Source organism: Leptosomus discolor, chromosome 7, assembly GCF_034619465.1.
Source record: "Leptosomus discolor isolate bLepDis1 chromosome 7, bLepDis1.hap2, whole genome shotgun sequence".
In the NCBI taxonomy this organism is placed as follows: domain Eukaryota; kingdom Metazoa; phylum Chordata; class Aves; order Leptosomiformes; family Leptosomidae; genus Leptosomus; species Leptosomus discolor.
In genome coordinates, this window is record NC_141397.1 from 17,479,609 (window position 1) to 17,501,407 (window position 21,799).

Sequence of the window (21,799 nt, forward strand, 5' to 3'; positions counted from 1 at the left end):
TTCTGTGGTCAGAGGAGTTCTTGAATTAAAAAAGAGGGGGAAAAAACTCAGAAAACAAAAATGTCTTCCATCATTATTGGTGTTCATCTTTTTCTGTGAAGACTTTTATTTATGGATTAACTGGGAAATCACCCCTGTCAGATTTTTCCTGTGGGAGAAACATCCCTTTGAGGCACAAAAGCAATTTGAACATGACTTGGAGATTCTGGTGGAAAGCTTTATTAGTGATAATAATAGTATCAAGTACTTGATCTTCATTGGTTAGTCTTCTCTGGGGTTCTAAAGACCTTGGGTCTGGCATGCTGTCATTCCTATCAGATAAGTAGAAAAATCGAGAACTGGAAAACCAATTACAGCTGTTATTTTACTTCTAGTTTTTAATTACCTTTGAAACATGACCCATGAGAGAGAATGATCTTCATGTGAATTCTATTAATTTCCCATAAGGAAATCAGAGACAGTTTTTTGTTTGCTTTTCTGAATTTAAGTAAGGATGGGGCCCCTACTCCAACTCAAGATGACAGGCTACAACATAGTTTGCTCTCCCCTTTTCAGTGACTTGGCTGCAAAATGTGAAAAGGCAGCTAACCACAGCCTTTTCTCTGTCAGCATATTTTACTGCTGTATGTAACAGTGTGGTCTTACTTATTAAATAAGTGAGGAAGAAAATCAAGAAAAGCCTCACTGATGAAAAAAATTGAGTGAAATCAGCTTCCCCCCCGTACACATAGGTGTAAAGCAGACAAACCTACAAGCTAGATTTTGGCAAGACAAATTGGGGGGGGGCAGGAGGATTGTGAAGGCTAAAAGGAAAGGTGACTTCCTTAAAAACATGATCTATACAGAAGAATCCTGAAGTCTCTAAATAGGTGATAATTTTGCAAAAGTACAGCAAGTATAATAGTATGTATGCAGAAGTCATGAGTGACTAAACATTTAATCAAAACTGTTAAAGAAACCATCAGAACTTTCCATTGTTTCTTTCAACTTATCTATACATCTACATACCTTTTTACATGTAAAGAACAATAGCTTTGCAAGACAACAATTTAATAAATTGCTGAGCTCTGACCTATGATTAGAAACTCTGTACTACCTTATCGTATTTTGCATATCAAACTCAACAAAACAGTAATCAAGTGTCTGATGCTGAAGCAGTGCGTTAATGGATAACTAATCTGGAAACAGTTGTAGGTGAACTGAACCTGTCAGTTCTATTATAAGCTACTCATGGTTTTAATGGCCATGGTTCCGAAAAGCACAAAAGCAAAAATAAAACTGCTCAAAGACTTCATGGTACAACTAACCTACAAACACCACTGATAATTGCATCCTTCCTAATCCTTTTCATATTCATCTCAAATACTTCACTACATCTTCAGCTCTAGCTATCTCAAGATATCGAACACTGGTTTAAAATGCTATCTTAACCACTGGCAAAAACAAAGCAAAACCTGACATGGATTGTAGGTGAGTGAAAGGAAAAGGCCACCATTTTTGACATTTTGCTTATATATTTTACTTTAAAACCATATTCCTTCTTACTTACACAAATGAAGGTTAATTAAAGAATTTTTTTGCTGGCTTTAGTTAAAAGCTAGGAAGTTAAAAATGCCAAACAAGAAAACAGTCACAACAGAGAAGAAATAAAACATGCAGGCAAAGGTAACAGTTATCATATTCCTCTGTGCCCAAGTTATGTGCCAAAACCATCGCAACGCAAGTGATCCAGATGCAGACTGCATCACACATGGACAGCTTAAATTTTGATAGTTGCCTGGTGTTCTGTTAAAATTTTCCTCTGTCTTCTTTTCCTGGCTTTCCTGCACTTCTAAGTCCTCCTCAGGTGGGTGGATTATTACTGAAGGAATATCATCACTGGCAGGTGACACCAGCAATTCCTTGCCCTGAAGTGGACTTGGCTGGGCACTTGTGGTTGGCAGGTGGCTGCAGGTAGGACTGGAGGGTGGTGTGTTTTGAGGGGTAGTTATGGGGGTTGTACACCTTGAGGTTGCCGGGGTTCCCGTTCTTGAAGAAGGAAGAAGGTAATTGAGAAGAACTGACAAACGGTTTTCTCCTCTCAGGGAAATATTTGAGGCAGAGAGACCTGTTCGCAAAGAGTGGCGGGAGGCTGAAAGGCCTTCCCCTGAGATAAAACAAATGAAACACCATGAGGCTTACAACAGGGATATACTAAAAAAAAAAAAAAACCAAACCAAAAAACCACAGACACAAATATGCATTAACAATTTACACAGTAAACTGCAAGCTTCACAGGCCAAAAGTGTCATACTCATGCAAGTAAGACAAGAGATAAGAGCAAATCTGATTTCAGACATTAGAAAAGTCAGAAACTACTGACGAGTACTAATTAGAACGCCAAAGAGATGTGGGAGAAGGTATTATCTTACAGACAGTAAGATTTGTTCATATAACCAAAAAAAAAAAAAGGTATCTTAAATTTTCCTAGAAGAATTTCTTATTCCAAATTGCACAGCAGCTACCTTTAATACCATCCAAAAAATACACTTAAAAAATCATTATCGGCCAAAGCATTACAAGACTTCACCATTAACTGCACCCATTATATAAAAAAATTGTTAATTTTTTAAAATGAAGATATTTCAAAATGACTACTATCAAACATATCTAATTTTGTTAAATGCAACTGTCTTCAAATAAAAGTCTTGTTTTAATAAAAATTTTCCTAGCCAGTTGTAGTCTCAATATATAATTTTTGAGGAAGACACAAGGATAAGACACATACTCCCTTCTCCATTTCTTCTTATTGTGACTTACCAAATTTTCCCATTTGCCTAAAACCAAACACATTTCTCCAAAATCCTTTGTTACTTTTCTTGCCCTATCCAGTTTCAATGTCCAACTACCGTCATATAAAAATAACACAGTCTTGTCATGGTTCCCCAAGATTTAAGTTTGTCATAGATTTCAGTTCTTCCTTAAGCAGGAAGAGAAGCGGTCTACCTTCATAGCAGTATTTCCATTAGAAGGTTTAGCAATACCATTCCTCCCATTTACCACAAACTTTTCCTGGGATGGAAGCCTCCTCAAGAAGAGTACTGATTACTTCTCCTACAATCCCCAAAATCAAAAATGTGCTGTTTTCACATACCATGCCATCAAACAAGGAAACAGCAAACTAGACACATTTAGTCTCACATTTATACTAGGCACTATACAGACCAACACAGTGAACAACCTAGAACAATTCACAAGAAGGAGGTGCAGAAAGTATCCCTAGGTAAAGATCACATACATTATTTCCCCCACTCCCCAACAACGCATGAGTGGATCCTACAGATACAAACCTGATTGAAATTAAGAACAAAAGCCTCAAAGATCAACTATGAAAACTGCAGTTCAGTAACAACAAGAGGACCAATAAAGTAAACTGGTTGATTTTGTCTATATTAATCACTACAGTAATAACTAGACTTCTGTCAGTACATCTGTGATGAACCATGAACATGAGATGTCCTAACACACACACAGGTGTAAAAAGGAGCCTAAAAAATATTATGCACATATGCATGCTTGGTTTACCAGTTTATTAGAGGGATTATAAAGAAAAGGTAAATCAGTATACACTAGCAAAGAGTTCACCATGTTATACTGGTTTCTTGTTTCAGTATATATCCCATACTCTGTTGTAAAATAGTATTAAGAATGAAATGCACTGGGAAGTGGAAATGATACATGAAAAGTAACAGACAAGCAAGAGACCTCAAATACAAAATTCTCAGAATTATAGCTGGGGATACAGGTGTTCAAGGATGGGTAAAACAAAGTTCATGTGTGAAATTATCATGTTTGCTAAACAAAACAGGAAAGTCAGAATTTACAGAAGAAAGTATGCTGTCATACAAATTAGTTGTATTTTCATTCCAGAAAAAATAATTCCAAAACTATCAGGGAAATATTTAAGCATGCATCGTATCTTCACTAGCTGACAAAAGTATCAACAGGATTGGACATTTGCTGGAGTATACTCCAAGTATGTATTGAACTGAGAGCTCCCAACAAGACTTAACTAACTGGAACATGTTCTGAGCAGCGAGGATTCTTTCAAGACAAGAAAGGAACTTCACTTCAGGGAGTGATTCATCAAATCAGTACTAAGTTTTTACTAGACTAAAAAATTTCAGTTTAAATTATACGTGTCTTAAGTTAATGCAAGGCAAAAGAAAACAGAAAGAACAGAGATGGAAATAGAGGCTATAGAAATACAAGAATAAAAGTATGCTGCTCTGCAGCATATATTGCTAGTTGGACTTTGGAACTGGATGTCTAGAGTAAATGTCTTGATATTCTAGAACGTTTTCGGGAATTGGTGCAATAAAAGATGTGGTACAACCTATAGAAACACTGCAAATACCTTTCTCGGGTTGGGGGTTCCCCCCCCCCCCATTTGATCCTTCTCTACAAAACTTGGTATAAATAGAGTGTCCTAGCTACAAGTAATTTCTTCACCATTACCATAGTGAACTTTTTCTAGCCACATTAACATAACAGTGGATTAAAACACAGTAATTGTCAGCATCACCGACTCATGACGTGACCACAAAGTAAATCTCTAGTTTAAAGACTGAATCCATCTGACAAACATATAAAGCTATGCCATGATGCTGAAATTCCTCAAACATTACACATTTTATTCAAGCATATTGTAAAAAACTATTATGACCAATATAGGCCTAGTTCTAGCCTTCAAAACAATAACGCATGCTGTGTATACAGGCAAAGTACAACGTTTGAGTAAATTCAAAAATATAGAGAAACCATCCACAGCTACAAATAGCACACAGTGTTATCATTAGTTCTTTGCTTATCAAGAAGGAAACACTTAACTGCTATTACCAGCTGAATTTTCCTTCATCTCCCAGTGAGAACACTATTTAACAGGTTAGAACGAACTGGATGCCACAACTTATCTCACCATTTCGTTCAAGCAAGTGAGGGTCAGAATGTTTCTTGCCTATATCTGCAAAAGATCGAACCAGAGGAATCCGATTGCTGAATTTTTTCTCATTCTGATGATGATGCCTTTTTAGAAGAGCCTCTCTCACATTCTCCCTTATGGATTCATCCAGCTGGCCAGAGGCAATCATGTTGTCCAAAACCATATCTACATAATAACAAAACAAAACAAAAGAATATTACATATACAGCTATCAAATCTCTCCTTCACCACACTCAAGCACTGCAGTTGCACCAAATAATAAGAAAAAAAGTAAATCTATTTTCAAAAAAGTCTCTTTAGCAGAGGTGTCTTCAAGAACCCACAGGAAATTTTCAAAGGTGTCACTAGACAAGCAAACCTGAGAATAAGGAAAGCCCAACACGCAAATCCAAAAGACAATATTTATTATTAGCATCATTCTAAGAAATAAGTTACTTAATATTTTATAATTTATTGTCATTTACTTCAACTTTCAATGGCAACTCCCTTTCGAAAAAAAGCATCTATGTATTCAACAACCCTTCATCACATGTGAACAAAGACAGAAACACAATGGAGAACAGATTTAAGACAGCCCTAACCTATTTTGAAAGTATACAACTATATAAAAGTGAAAGTTCTTATAAAATGAGATGAATTCCCCAATTTACACCTTCAGATGCCCTAAGTTCCTGAGGCTCTCTGCTGAACTTCATGCAATTCACATGCTTTAGAAGAGGAAGTATAAAACAAAAGCTAGTTACATCACCTAAAACTTACTGATCAGCTGTCAAACAACATCAAGTTTTGAAAGGGCATCTCATCAATGTGCTCATACCAGGAAAGAAAGCCTGCATGTCTGGGAAAACATCTGCTGTGATTCCTTAACTGCTGCCTTTTTTTTTTTTTAATTAATTGGAAAAAAAAGAAAATTAAAAAACCACCACAAAATCCTGCACAAATCAACTCGAGCCTATGTGACAACTTCTAAAATATATTTGTAAGCCTTAACCGACATATTGAGAACTTATCTGTACGGGTAAGCTGCAATTACATAGAACTTTTCACAGTGAAAAAGGTTATGTCTCAGAATACCTCACAAGCAAAATTATATGCAGCAAATTCTCTGTCAGTACAGTGCAGCTTCCTTCTGGGATTACTGGCAACACACAGCCTCTTGTTATAGCTTCTGAAAAGGAATCCTGTCACTCTCTCCCTCCTGTTTTGAGTGATAACCAATAATATCTACTAGGTATTCCTGGCTCACAGAAACAAGACAATACATTTGTATGCCAAAGACTGTTACCCTACATGCTTCCTAATGGCACCTAAAATTAACTTGAAACAAATTCATCTCTTAAGACATCCTAGTTCCAACTAAAATACCAGCTATTAAGAGAGTGCTGTTTACACAGAATTAAGCAGTAACTATTTTTCTTATATACTAGGATCATTGCTAGATTTCATTATTAAAAATAAATTATAAACCAAAACATTACTTTTACAAACCATGTCCTGAACACTCTTGCTCAGTAAGTCAGGAAAATAGGAAGGGAACATTGATTTCCCAAGCGAATTTTGAAGATTTCAAAACAAAACAAGAAAATATTTCAAGCTCTGACAAGGTTTTTAATGCCAAAACACCTTGTCCTTCATACACATGTTGGTCAGCCCTAAGCCTAGCATGATTCCTGAGAAGGCTTTCCACTGTGTGGTACCTGTAGCAAGAGATACCAAGAAAATTACGTAAAACTAATTCAAAGGCATTCCGACTAAGCATATATATATATGTGTGTGTGTGTATAAATGAAAGTGTCTTCAAAGATGATTTTATACTCTCCAAAATGACCATGTGATTAGTGAGGACACTCAACATAATAGGTCAAACACGTACAAAATTTATTTCTGCTACCTCTTATAAATGTGAAAAAAATACCAGATGTGTAAATCAACTATACTAGTGACATCAAGTTAACATCAGCCAAGTTATGATTAATAATTATTGCACTAAAGTGCACAAGTAAGTCCTAAAATGTTCTGGAAGATATTTACATTTCATCTGTAGAAACAAAGATGAGGAACACATTCAGGGATTAGAACATAAAGGCAATTAAATTCTGAGACTCATCCTAAAATATGTAATAAAGGACTACTACTCATCCAGTGTAGCTCTTTGTAAGTGAAGTTTGTAGGACCAACCCTTTAAAACCAGACGAAAAAAACTGCAGTAAGCATGCACAGACCTTTTTCTTAAATATAGTCCTTTCAAGAGCACAAAAAGACACCATCAAAAAATTCTCAAGTTATTGATTAAAATTTCCAAATAAAATATTTAAAGAAAAACAAAGTTTTGTTGCAACCTGCTATCTCATCTAGAGTGTTTGCTCTCATGTCCAACATGACGGTCCCATTAAGAATACAGCTTCGCAGTTCAAAGAGACTATGCAGAGACAGGGTTGCTACATAAGGCTTGCTCCATCGATCGCCACCATCTTCAACATCCTCTTCAAATTTCAGCCACCTGAAACACATACACATATTCGTATTTCTCCTAGAAAACAGATAATTTGACAAGCAAAGCCATTCTTCCCTGTGGCTTCTGTATAACACAGAACAGGAAACACTGTCACCTCATACTGGCTTTCATTTTCTCAGACAACCCAACTGATTGACAGTCACAACATTTTTATCTGGCCTTTTAACCACACTTAACTGTTTTAGTTTTTGCTAGTTTTGTTTATTTTGGTTTGAACAATATCTGTCTATCCACGAGTTCTTGAGAACAGTGTGGGATTGTGCCCTGTTACTTGATTTGCATATCTCAGTTTCATCAGTATTTCAGGATTATAAAGCTGTCTGAAATACACTGTATACCACGTTCAAGACTCCTAGGGTGCTAAGTCAGACATTTAAGAGCTAGGTAATACTAGTATGTGTAACTATAAATTAATCTTGAATCTTACTCACAGGCATCATGTAAACTGAACTTCTGCAAAAGCTAGTATGCAATAAGGTAATTAGAAGTACTGGATGCAGAACAATTTATTACAATGCATATGTAGAAGGAAGCAATTTAACCAATATAGGCCACAAATAATCATGCCATCCTGTTATGTTCATGCATGAAATTTGCAAAAAAAAATTAATCAAACACTACCCAGTAAGAACATATATAAATACCCAACTTCCAGAGTTCCAACCCTATGATTCTCTTAAGATCATCAAGCCCAACTGTCAAACCCAACACCACCATGCCTACTACACCACATCCCAAAGTGCTACGTCTACACGTTTTCTGAACACCCCCAGGGATGGTGACTCCAACACTTCCCTGGACAGCCTGTTCTTTACGTTTGAGTGAAAAATTGACACTAATATAACATCTATAATAGAGCAAAGAGATTTCTGAGATTGCAAATACCTTCCTCCATGCTGAACACCTCTATCTAAAACTAAACAAAGTCGTACCTTTCACAATGCTTGGCATGATCAGTTTTAGGGAAGTCAACATAGCACCAGTAAGACTGAAGATCTCCTGAGAAACCGTATTGATTCTTCCAGAGTTGGACAAAAAGAACAAACATTTTGATTTGCTGAGCATGAATAGTGGACAACTCTTACAGTTCATGAAAATTGTAGCCTAGACCTGGTTTGCAGTTCTTTGAAATAAAATCACTAGAAGATATATCTTGTAACAATCTACTTTTAGCATACCTAGCCGTTTCTTTCCATTCATATTCTTCTCCATCCCTGAAGCAAAGCTCATCCATTTCAGTGAAGAGATCATGGGGAATGTGTTCATCATCATCTTCAGTACCCAAGATAAACTGCACTCGTTGGGATGGCGTGTCTTGAAGAGAAGCAGAAACTGAACAATTAAAAAGAATTCATACTTCTATTATGCAAGAAACACCATGCAACACTTAAGTGTCCTGGCTCTCAGTCAGAAATATGCAGCACAGTATCCTCTTCAAGAGGGAAAAGGAACAAAAGAAACATGGACATTTCTTCAAAATCAGGCGCTTTTAAAATTTCACATTATTTCTAAAAATAAAACATCTGGAAATTTACATTTACATAACAAAATTAAATACTTTTAGCTCTTCTATAGGTTTACAATATGAAAATAAACATCAACAGCAAAGTTGTTAAAAAAAAAAATATACCAAATAACACATCAAAAGGCTAGAAACCTTGTTTTCACTTTGAGAACAAAATAAATGATAACATCGTGACACAGACTCTAATTAAAGGAGGGGGAAGAAGGAAAAAAAAAAACCACAAAACCAAAAAAAACCCCACAAAACAGGTTGATGGAAACAAATAGCCTGACTTACAGATTGGTTGTCCTAGTAATTGTTCAAGATGCTAAACAGTTGGGTTTTTTTTTTTGCTGTACATAGTGAGTACCCAGGCACTCATTGTTAGAGCAGCTGATTTTTCAACAGCCTGTTGGTACTTACATACACCAGAAAAAACTATTAACTTTCTCATTGCATAGTTGGAGCACTGTACATAAATTAGCACAGGAAAGTAGAAACTACACAGCTAAAATGTTGAGGAAATATTTTAACTTATCACAGTGCAATGCCTAGTGGAACAGGCTCAGTAATAACTCATAACAAAATTTAACTTGATCACTTACTGGTAAGTAGTGGACTTCATTGCTACGAGCAAAACTTTAAAAAAAACAAACAGTATCAAACACCTGGGTTTAGAGATACTTTTAACATCTATACACTGATCTTGTTTCAACTCAAGGGAGAGCTTTCAAACTACAAGCGTTCAATAACGTAGTAATTGCAAGGTTTTCTCAAGGAAGGTCAGAGATAGAAAAATCCAGGTAAAACAGCTTTTAAAATTTTACTTTGTTCACTGAAACGTTATTCTCACAGCTGCTAGGTCTGAGCATACACCGTATCCTTCCACTGCAGAAGCAACATCACCTTTTAGATTTAGACATAAGATCTGAAGTACTAATACACTTAATTCAGAAGGTAGTTTTGCTTTTGCATTGTTGTTCTGGCATACGTCATCCAACACAATTCTGAAATGAGCTCTTCAACACAAACAATGTTCATTATCAATGAAGATCTACAGCAAATTGTTTCTGTCCCAAAACGAACATATCCCAAGAATCCTACCATATCCTGTGTATCCAGGATAAACAAGTAAACAGAAGAGAGAAGTGAATTTCTATTTATTTAGTATTACTTGTCGCTTCAGAACCTGTAAAGCAAGATTCTAAAAGCATAAGATCAAATACTTTGTATTTGGGAGGGGAAGTTTTGAAGACTGATGAAACTAAGACCTGCAGGAGAATGGTAAAAGGAGACTTGTCACAGCATTCTCATTTGAAAACTCATTTGTTTCAGTGAACTGGCCCCATGTATTACATGGTTCTAGTCACAGAAAGGCCACAGTGAGCAGCACGGTGTCCACACCATAAGTGGAACATTGCACCATAATCTTCCCATTCGTTACAGTCTAGGAATAAAAGTGGGTTTGAGGTCTTAAGGAAAAACTGCTAAGAGTACTGCCAAATCATTTCAGAGAATGATATGACAAAGTCTTCATCTCATGATGATAAGGGGCGGGGTGGGCATGTCTGATCCAAAACTTTTAAAACTTAGGCAGTAGTACAATTCCTTTACTGTTACTAACAGACAGCAAGAAGGCTCAAGCAATTATTTTAATAGATCATTGATCAAATTAACATGGCAAATGTTGCTTCACAGCTATATTCATACCTTCAAAAATCTTGAATGACAGAGGAAGAGTAACACAAGACTACACAGTCTGAAAAAAGGCGTCTGATTTAAATAACGGATTTTTATGCTACAGGTGAGTATTACGAAGCTCTACTCACTGCAGGCTGCTGAACATTCGTGCAGACACCTGCATGAAGTCCAACAGCTTATGATTTAGATAAAATATGACCACAAAATCCTTGCCTGATTGTACGTAGAAAGACATTCATTACAATGAGAATAAAAGAAACAGCACAAAACAAACAACATTTAAGCACACAGAGTAACTACTACAAGTTTATTTTCAAGAGACACAAAGAACTCTCACAACAGATTTCTTACCGTATGATGGAGATTCTCGGCCATCCTCTCGGTCAGTTTCTTTTTCTTTTTTTCTTCTGTGATGCCTGTGCCCACGATGTCTATGCCGCCGACGGCCTTGCTTTCCAAAGGGGACGTGAACTCCAATATACACAGCTCTGTGGCCTTTTCAAGAAAGTTTAAAGGGAAACAATTAAACCAAAACTGACCTCCTGCCCAAATTCAGTGTCTTAGTCAAAAAGACAAGGACTTTGACAAAAAGAAACCGAAAAGCACTTGGCAAAACTACCTTTAGTGAACTAATATTACCATCTCCCTTCTGTCCTTCTCCGGTGTCAAGGAACTAGTGCTACACTCATCTCCCTGATAGCAGAGTAAGAATATGGCCCAATTTAAGAACTCAGTTGTGAAACAAGTAATAGAAACACAAGCTTGACCTGTAATACTGAAAGAAGCTACTTCATAAACAACAGGGCAAGGCAGAGGAATTACATGACACTCCTCTTGTTTGCAGGGTCTCACATCAGGACAGTCATTATGGCAACAAGTAATCTCCTAGTTCAGTTTATTAACTTCTTTAGGAAATTACCCATCATCTGCAAGTTTTCTCTGCTTGAATGAAGTGCCAATATTTCTTCCAAGTAGCACGCAAAACATCTAGGTGAACCTGATGTTCACCTATACCATTAATTATCAGTTTAGAAGTACAGAAGAAACTTACATTTGGAAGCATATGCCAAAACATCAAATACCTTAGAGAAGGCTGGGGGTTTTTTTCTATTCTAGAATTTTTTAAAATAAATTTAAGTAGCACATCCTCAAATTAATACACACTGCTCTTTATAACACGCACTTTCAACACCCTGTTTTTCCTTTGATCTTTCACATTAAGGCAATGCTAGCATCAACAACTTGGCAAAAGAAATCAATCAACAGACTATTATGAACATATTACTACCATGTCTCCTTTAATGGAGTTAGCATATACAATAACCTTTTCAATTCCTTTTTAAACAAACAATCTCAGGAAGAGACACATTAACTATAAGCCCGGAGGTTAACACTACTTGTTGTCATACTGTAGGAGAGTCATTACAGAACACTGACATTAACAAAAGGAAAAGGAAGTGGTTTTCCAGCTCTTCGAAAGATGCAAATTCAGCAAATGCAATAGAAGACAAGCAAGCCCTAGGAGTTGTGACTGTACACATACATGCCCTTGTATATACGTGTATAGCACAAACACACAGTAGATTATGGATATAGAAATTATTGGCAATTACAGAGCTTTAAAGAAATAAAAATGGTAGTATGTCAAACTTGTTTTCCAAGAAAAGCATCTCGAAGCCCAAAACGACACATAAAACTTTTTTCAAGCCATATTTTTACAGTGCTACATGAGTCAAAAGACTAAGCAAAAATCAATAGTAATGCATGAGTAAGCTTAACATTTAATTAATTTGGTCAAGATTACCTTTCAAATTACAAGACCTGATTCTTGACAGAACTTCCAACACAGTCAGAGTTGACTGACTGGTACTATGACCAAATCTGAAATTGAGCATACTAAAACCTATTTGTTTCCATCTAAGAATGGAAACCAGTCCTATTAGTAGAGAGAGGCTTTTCTTTTGTGAGCTTTTTCCAACAAGAACACCCAGCCCCTGTCGAGTAGCCTGAGGCTCTACTCTCCTTGACTGCTATGCGCAACGCAATTCCTAGAGGAACTAGTGCAAATGTGACACCTAAACAAAAATGCACTTGCCTTATAAAACGACTAGGTGGGACCACTAACAATATTCACATTATTGATACCATTGCGACACAATGATCTTATGTATAGGGAAAGCAAAAGTACTAAGTTCAAAAATAGCTGCATTACTCACCATATCCCACTCAAACCTGCCTGGTGCAACCAAGTGACCTACCACTCACTGCAAATGCTGTTATCATCCTGTAAGGATTTTTGGTTTATTTTATGTATTTAATCAGCAAGGATTAAACTACAGTTTCACATACAGTTAAACAGTTTTATTCATTGCCAAAGTTTTCGTGTTTTTTGCAGGAACTAGTTTTTCCTAAGAGAAACTCAAACATATTTCTAGTAATACAGCATTTTATATTATCAGCTTGTTTTAATATTCTTAATAAGACTGTTTTAAGCATACTTTTTGATCATTGCACAAAACACTTGCAGGTGATTACTTTCTAGAAAATTTCAGAAACCAGAAATAGTTCAAGAGTTTGCTTCCTAAGAAATCAGAAGGACTTCCACATTTTGGACTCTTGGCTGTTCCCATAAATTAAGACAAAAATCACACATTGCTTTCTGTACTAAAGAATAATTAAAAATCCCATATGATTTTTTTCAAAAGCCTCCATCTGAAACATTTCGCCCTGCTATTGCAAAAACTAGCATTTGTAATAGCGTGATCATTTCCATAGTCAAAGATCACGTTGCTGCATGGAGGAGACTTGGAACAAGGAAAAAAGAAGTCAACATATCTCCTTTCACAAAACTGCAGTCTGACTGACAATGTTTTTCAGTAGAAAAGTTTGGAGGAGAGCAGATACGTTGCAAAAGGACAGGTAAAAGCTAAGGAAAACCAAGCTGAAATAAGTAACAAACTGAAGGCGGTTTTAAACAAACTGTAACCATAGAAAATTGCTTTCCTACTCAAGATGCACTGACCTCTCAGCTATCAGTATGTCCAGGTGCCTCATAGCTGCTTCAAGGCACACTGAGCAGACACTGCCAACTTAGTCCTTCACCTGGGCAATGAGCCCACAACCTACCACGTCCAGTATTACCTTCTACTCCAGAAGAAAACTTTAAAGAAAGTGCCTTCTCATTACCCTAACAGATTAGGGTATGACAAAATACAGGGGAACAGGCTAGCAACACATTATCCCACCCTTCAGCCCACACTGCCCAGAAGTGACTACTGCGTGAACGGCTATTTCCTCACGCAGACACTGTCTCGCAGGCAAATGTAAAACAAGAATACCTTCCCCAAATCACTTCCGTATGTGCAAAGTAATCAGACCACTACACCTGCAACTGTATTTTGGGACTGATGTGAAATGCTGATGAGCATGATGATTTTCAGAAATTAAGTAAACCGCAACAATCCAATGTAATTCTATTCGAATAACTTCAAGAAAGAGACGTGATGTTGAAAAGGAGCCTCCAAAATTTTTTTGGAGCAATCATGGAGGGTGGCAGTACAACAGACTAGCCAAGAAAAGTCTGGCTAATGCAGACCACAGCTTATGAGCATGCCAGACTGTTCCTTAAGAAAGGGACCTTTTTTTTTTAGGTTATCACAGATATTCATAAACAAAGACACCTCCACTACTACCTAGGAAATCCAAAGCTACTGCTGTTGAGTATACTGCCACAATTATGCAAAAACATATTACAGGTATATTCAACTCCAAAAGGCAGGGCAAAACTGTATAATAGAAGTTGGACAAGCTTAACCTTAATTCTAACTCCACAAAGCAAAGCACTGAGAAGTCCTCTAAAAATAGACAGCTGTATTGAGTAGGTCTGCATTCCCTTAAGTTTCATTATTCAGATAAGAGTAATTAATGATTGCAGATGGACAGATAAAGATTTACCTACAGACACAGTTTACAAGGAAAAAACAAAACAAAAACACTGGGGGTTTTTGGGGTTTTTTTTTGTTTTGTTTTGTTTTTTTACTTTATTCCCAATGAAATGGACAAAACAAGTTACAGTTCCCTTCACCTCGGCCAAAACAAAAATAAAAAATAAAAATCTAGAAAAGCAAGTAATATAAAAAGCAATGGAGAAAAAGTTGACTCTTCAAAGGTCAGAATTCATACCACTAGCATCAGCATTATTTCTAAGTGGAACACAAACTTTTACTTGAATATTGTTTTTAAAAGCTTGAAAGGTACAATTACGTGACCTTCAAAGCTTTATTCACTCAAAAATCTGTACCACAGTACCACTCTCAAGCAAAGCTCATTATAGAATTAATTTAAACCAATAATCAACAGAATTAGCAGACTGCCCAATTCTAAATTTAGTAATACAAAGCTCAAGAGATAATTGTTCATTTTAATCTAACATGACTTTATCCAAGCTTAGCTGTTCAAATCCACCAAGAGTATTTACTACTTAATGTCCTTATCAGAATGAAACAAATTTAAATGTTAGGAGCTTGATACATGTCTCCATCACATGCTTGGTCTTACTCCAAAAGTCAGTTTATATCATGTCTTGTAAAATTGACAGAATAGAAAATGCTCTGTTTAAGTTCCCTGACTTCTCCCCAAAGCCCCCAAGAAAATGGTAATAGAATACTTCTAAAGCCCAAAAGAGATCAAAAACATGTATCCAAAAATGCTCTCATGTGATAAACCCTCTAAGTACAATTCCACACAGAACCTTCTTTTTTCCATTTATCATTTTGTTAGCCAGATGCCTTTTAAACTTCATACAAAGAAGGTCATTCTTCCCCATGTTAACAACGGAAAGTAAAAGCAAAAAAAACCCACTCAAGTTAACATCTATGTGAATTCTCAAATCCTGTAACAATTTGAACTGCAAAGACCATTTATTAATTACAGTATCTGGAGGTGGACTATCTGGTCCAATCTTGCGCGAGGCATAGCCAATTTCAAAGCTGAAGCCATCTTTTTGGATAGGTCAGTCAGGATGACAACCAGCCAAGCTTCGAGAATCTATAAGGACAGATACTCTACAGTCTCTCTGGGCAACCTATTCCAACGCATAACAACATACTGCATGAAAAAAATTTCCTAATATCCAGTTAGCACTTCCAATACTGCACCTTGTGTGTGCTCCCCCTCACCCTTTCACTATGTACCTACAACAAGAGTTGCAACTCCACCTTCTCCATACGCTCCCAACAGTTTGCTGAGGACAAGAACTTTATAACAAGGATTACTATTTTCTACAGATCTTCAAATAATAATCTGAAAACAGAACATTTATTTTACATAGAAGCCTTTATTTATTCTAATAATCATAGAATCACAGCACAGTTTGGGTTGGAAAGTACCTTAAAGATCACCTGGTTCCAACTCCCTGCCATGGGCAGGGGCACCTCCTACTAGACCAGGTTGCTCAAAGCCCCATCCAGCCTGGCCTTGAACACTGCCAGGGAGGGGGCAGCCACAGCTCCTCTGAGCAACCTGTTCCAGTGTCTCACCACCCTCATAGCGAAGAACTTCTTCCTAATATCTCATCTAAATCTACCCTCTTTCAGTTTGAAACCATTACCCCTTGTCTTACCACCACACTCCCTAATAAGGAGTCCCTCCCCAGCTTTCCTGCAGAGCCCCTTTAAGGGGGCACTATAAGGTCTCCCCAGAGCCTTCTCTTCTCCAGGCTGAACAACCCCAACTCTCTCAGCCTGTCCTCATAGGGGAGGTGCTCCAGCCCCCTGATCATCTTCATGGCTCTCCTCTGGACCTGCTTGAGCGGGTCCATTTCATAATCTATCTTGTCCCACCATGGAGCTTTCCAGTGTGGAAAAACTGGAGGATCTGAAGGAAAGATCCTAATCTGTTCCTTAAAACCATAAAACAGGAAAAAAAGCAGCTGTTCAATGTCTGGTAACTCACCTCCCCAGACACATTACCCCAGTATGAAATATCTGAAATCTATCATTATCACATGCCTTGACATTAATTCCCCTTGTATGCACAAAAATAAGTTCAAGGCAACTTATTAGCACAACTTCTACCTTTTCTGTCACAGGTCTGCTCCAAAGGTAGAAGTACATAAATGGGAAAAATAATCTTAGGTGTATGGAGGAAGTAAAGAGTGCGAACAAGAAAGTCTTTTCATGCCCCAAAACATTTCACAGCTCAAAGGCCTTCCCCAAATATTCTCTGCTCTGGTGAAACTTAAGGAACAAGTAGAATCCCTCATTTACACCATCACTCACTTTTGTTTAAAGTTAATTTATCTATAATGAAAATTCTGAAAATTCATTGAAAATACTGCTACTATACTAATTCTCTAAGTTCTTGCTTAAAAGTAATGCCACATTTCTGAAGAATGCAATTAAGTGTACAATTTAGTATGGAAGTTCTTTGTCTGAGACACAAACTAAATACTTCAAAATGAACAGTAGTATTTCAGCTTATTTTATGAAGTTCTCACACATGAAACATTCCCAAGCAACAGTCAAATTATTTTCTAAGGAATTAATGCAGTAAAAGTGAATATTTTAACGTAATCTTGGTATTCCATGCATGAACTGACGATAAAGAAGCTCTATTATCTCCAAGGATGATTCTTCCGTGCTTTGTTAAAAGAATTATTTGACAAAAATTATCTCTTGCTTTCAGAATAATACATTCAAAATAAAATTTTATAACCAAAATTGTATAAAGGAGTAAAGAAAATTATTTCACGGGACTGTTCCATGCCATAGCTGGAGCCCAAAGGTTGTCCACAGCGCAGCATACTTTAGAACCCATTCAACCGCCTGTGCTGTATTCTGAAATCTCCTGTTGCTCCTAGTAATTGAGTATATCTCAGAATACACTCTTTACACTAAAATACCTGGATAGTTAAAATTGAGAAGCGTAATCCAAAAATTTAGCATGCTTAGCATATGGTAAAGCAGCTCAGTAAGAGTGTTTTCTCACTACACAATGAAAGACAGCATCATATTATGCTGTCTAGCAGAAGCAGCAAATGCCAGATATCCCGTAAAACACAGAAGTGATTTTTTTTGGACTTAAATCCAAATACAAGTTGGTAGTGGCAGTTGTAAGAGAAAAATGCACTGAATATTTCTATTTGACTCAATCAACAATATTCAAGAAGGCATTATCAGTAATTACATTAGACATGCAGGTAGTAACAGTAACAGGAAAAGCTTTGTGCCAGCTGACAGAGCTACATGGGGATTCTGGCACCATACGTCCACCCCAGGTCTTTGTGGCCCGCTGCCAGCACTGATCTCCCTGCCTGGGAAAGGAGCCAGCACTTGGTACCTGGGGGAGGGGGGGACTAGTTGCCCTTGCATCACACATCCAAGTCAGACCGTGGTTGGGCCCCATGCTTTATCTGAGCTGAAAGTTCTTGTTCCAGCATGTCTCTGCAGCAGAGCTCAGGAAAAAGGATACATAATACCTGAGATAATGTCAAAGAGTTGTTTCTGTTGGAGGGGAGAAAACCTAGAAACAACATGCAATTCAAGCAAAAGTCCCGAAGATCAGCCCTTCATCCACTAACAAAGAAATCAACGTTCTCAGCCCTTCATGGATGCCATAGCCTGTAAGGACACAAGGCTTCCACAATGATAACACTGTGATTGTAAAGTATTTCAAAAGAAACACTTGCAAAGAAGATTTTCCCCACTTCATCAATGGGTCACAAATACATTGTCACTACAAATTTGATCACACCCCTCTTGTACAACTGTTGCACACATCTTTAAATGGATCAGCTTGCCCCTAAACACCTCTATTTCCTGATATTTTAAGATAGGAAAAAATATTACAGAAGTAATCTTGCCTCATGTAAGGGTTATCCCTTTCTGAGAAAAATTCAAATTTTCACACTGTCTTTGTAAAATAAGAAATGTTCGGAAATAAATAAAAACACCTCACTTTAAAAGCTTTAACTGTTGTGAAACACTAGCCTGCAGTGAATTGCAAGTGGAGAAGTCACCCATTCAGAAAAGACTTCTGCCATCCATCAAGTCAAAGGTTTAAGCAATTTTTGGAACAACTGATTTTAAAGGGATTAAAAATAGTGAGATAAATGCTATGAAAAGCCATGAAGAGACAATAGGCTGCAGAATCAAATACAGTCTCCTATTTCTTCTGCCTCATCTCAAAAATTTTGAATTTGAGCAATCTGGGGCCACCACATTCACTGAAAGTTTTAAGTTTCAATCAGTGCCACTGGATAAAACTTCAGTTTTACGGCCATAGTACCTGAATAACAATTTTACATATGTTTCAGATTATAAAACGGCAGTTAGTTACCTTTTTACAAAATTTCTGATGCAGTCAGAACAGAAACATTACATAAAGTTCTCTCAGATAAAAGAAGTCTGAAAATAAAAAAATGACACAGTTTGTCATAAACTTTTAAAAAGCATTGCTTCCATCTTAGTCTATTTTACATTAAGTATTTATTTCATATCTTTATGAAAAAGGCATTTGTTTTGAATGGCAGCCATTTTAAAAACAACTCTGTTTCAAGAAGAAATGCTAAAATTAGCACGGACATTTCCCAAAATGGATTTTCAAGATTTAAGTATAAGCAAAGTTATTATCTGCCACAGATTTCCCCTGAACTCATAAAAGTTCAAATGCTGATTCACTTTGAAAAACTATGACTAGAGGATAGACAATGTGATTGAAGTTTTGTCTGTTTTGGAGGGTGAATATTAGATAATCTAGCCTTACTTGCTAGAAACTGTAACAATTCAAGGGTATGCATATTCAGTACTGCCTTAGTAGCTGCATGACCTCCTTCGAAGATTATTTTCACCTAAGGTGCGGTATTCATATAAAGATCTTCTATTTTAAATTGGCTACATAAGAAGGGAAGTATACCTAAAATGAATTTTATGATTCCCTACACATGTATTCCAGTTCCCATGCCGAAATAACCTAAATTACTGGTCTATGTTTCCCATAAAGCAACGCCTAGATCACAACAGATCTAAGTCATTACAAAAAGCTGTCTTCTCTGAGAATGTTTTCCTTACTTTAAAGCAGAATAGAATACCATACAGATTTATACATCATACACACACTATACATATTTTAAACAAAAATAAATCAAAATAGTAATACTATTGTTATTCTAATGAATGACTTTCAATATATGCAAAAATGTTGACTCAGTTTCAGTATGAAACTAACTACTCAGTCCCAACTCAGTCAGAAACATTGTAAAGTTGGATAATGTCTTGTCCTGGGTTACAGTGTAAAATGTGCCAAAAGAAAAAAATATATTCTATTACCATCTTCAGGAGCTGTTGAGACCAGGTGGGGCGGTGCTCCCTGCCTCCCCCCCCTGGACTATCTCCTGTTACTGGGCACAACAATGCCTTATCGCCTGACCCATCGGTAACTCGCTCCTGGGCTATCTCCTGTTAATGGCCCATCAAGGAACTGCCTCACGACTCCCCATCCCATTGTGAGATGCTCCGCCCGGGGAGGGGGGGGAAGGAGCCAAGCAGTCCATGCCAAATAAAAACGGAGATTTTGAACACCCTAGCAGCCTTTCTTCCACTGGATTCCCAGAGGAGTTTTTCCCCCCACCTGAGTTCCAGAGGACGAGAGCTACCTGTCGACCACTGGACCTTCGGAGGAAGACCAGACTCTTTTACCTGATTGCTGCTTCCACAGAACTACACCCATCACTTCAGGAGGACTGCAGCCAGCATCTTATCGGACTGCTACTGCCACCCTAACAGGGTGTCAGGTTGTATTCCTGACTCTGTCAGTGTAAACCAGTGGGTTGTTTGTTTTTTCCCTGCCTTGTGTTATATATATATATATATATTAGTAAAGAACTGTTATTCCTATTCCCCATATCTTTGCCTGAAGGCCCGTTAATTTCAAAATTATAATAGTTTGGAGGGAAGGGGGTTGCACTCTCCATTTCAAGGGAGGCTCCTGCCTTCCTCCACAGACACCTGTCTTTTTCAAACCAAGACAGATTTTGGCGCCCAACGTGGGGCCCGAGGGCATCGAGAGATAAAAGGAATAACGGTTCTTGTGCGTTGGATATAGATTCCTTGTTAAGTGGCATCATGTGGGCTAGCTTATCCCGGTTCGTGTGGCATGTGGTGGTGGCTGTATTTCTCCCATTTGCAGGCCCTTATCTAAACATGGGTCCTATAACTAAGGCTACCGTGACTGTTATCCAGTTTGTTTTATGGATTAATAAGGTGAGGAATTCATGGCTTATTAACTTCCTCTGGAAGGCGGGCACATGGATTCGGAGCTATCAAACACTAAATGTATGCTTTTGGGGTTACTTTAATAATGGTACCTACTGTGAGGAAATGACACCGGGAGAAACTTTCTCCCAACCCCTAACCCAGCTCTTTGGGTCTACTCCACCAGTTTTCGAAGGATTCAGAGCTTTCCTAAGTGCTAATGATATCATACAGTGGCTGGTGTTGCTGATAATCCTGTTTTATTCAGTATTCAGAGATCAGGGGAGATTGGCTTGGATAACTACCCTGACTAGGAATGCTGCTCCAGAATCTGACCCTGCCTCACAGCTCACATCAGAAATGAACCACTCGGATTGGGTGAAGGAGATACGTGAGATGGGCCAGATGCTGAAGGAGTGCATTCTTTCAGCTGCTGGGAATCCCTCCTCCTGCCTTGAAGAGGGAGAGTCTAATGGTGCAGCAGTAGAACCCACAGACGTTACAACCGTCCAGGTTCCAGCTGAAACGCAAGGGCAGTCAGAGCCAGCAGCAGTCGCCCCTGTGGAAACGAGGAAATCTAAGATGAAATCAGACCACTCAGTTAAGAAAGGAGGGCCCTCAGAACCTGCAGGCGAGCCAGTGGTTGAGATAATCACAGAGTCCCTGACGTACGACAGTCTCCGTAATCTGCACAAAGACATCGTACGGCGGGGGCGTGAGGCTTTTACAACCTGGTTACTTCGGGTCTGGGATCTTATGGGTACGGGTGTGCAACTGGATGGCAGTGAGGCAAGGAATTTGGGACCCTTGACTCAGGACTCAGGTGTCAATCTGGTATTTGTAAGGGA

The 21,799-nt window shown here is 37.7% G+C and overlaps 1 protein-coding gene across 6 annotated transcripts in view; it reads right to left on the reverse strand.

Moving 5' to 3' along the window:
* Nucleotides 1–21,799, reverse strand: part of SLC4A7 (solute carrier family 4 member 7) — a 71,160-nt gene that overhangs the window by 29,781 nt on the left and 19,580 nt on the right. For 4 of the 6 annotated variants that reach the window (XM_086468302.1, XM_086468306.1, XM_086468305.1 and 1 more), the window contains exons 4-7: nt 11,053–11,196; nt 8,675–8,810; nt 7,321–7,481; nt 4,958–5,146 (exon numbers count right to left, since the gene is read on the reverse strand). In XM_086468302.1, the coding sequence (XP_086324428.1) occupies nt 4,958–5,146; nt 7,321–7,481; nt 8,675–8,810; nt 11,053–11,196 (630 nt within the window). Of the gene's footprint in view, nt 1–1,777; nt 2,147–4,957; nt 5,147–7,320; nt 7,482–8,674; nt 8,811–11,052; nt 11,197–21,799 lie in introns of all 6 variants that reach the window. The other 2 variants (XM_086468301.1, XM_086468303.1) reach the window with 1 other exon arrangement.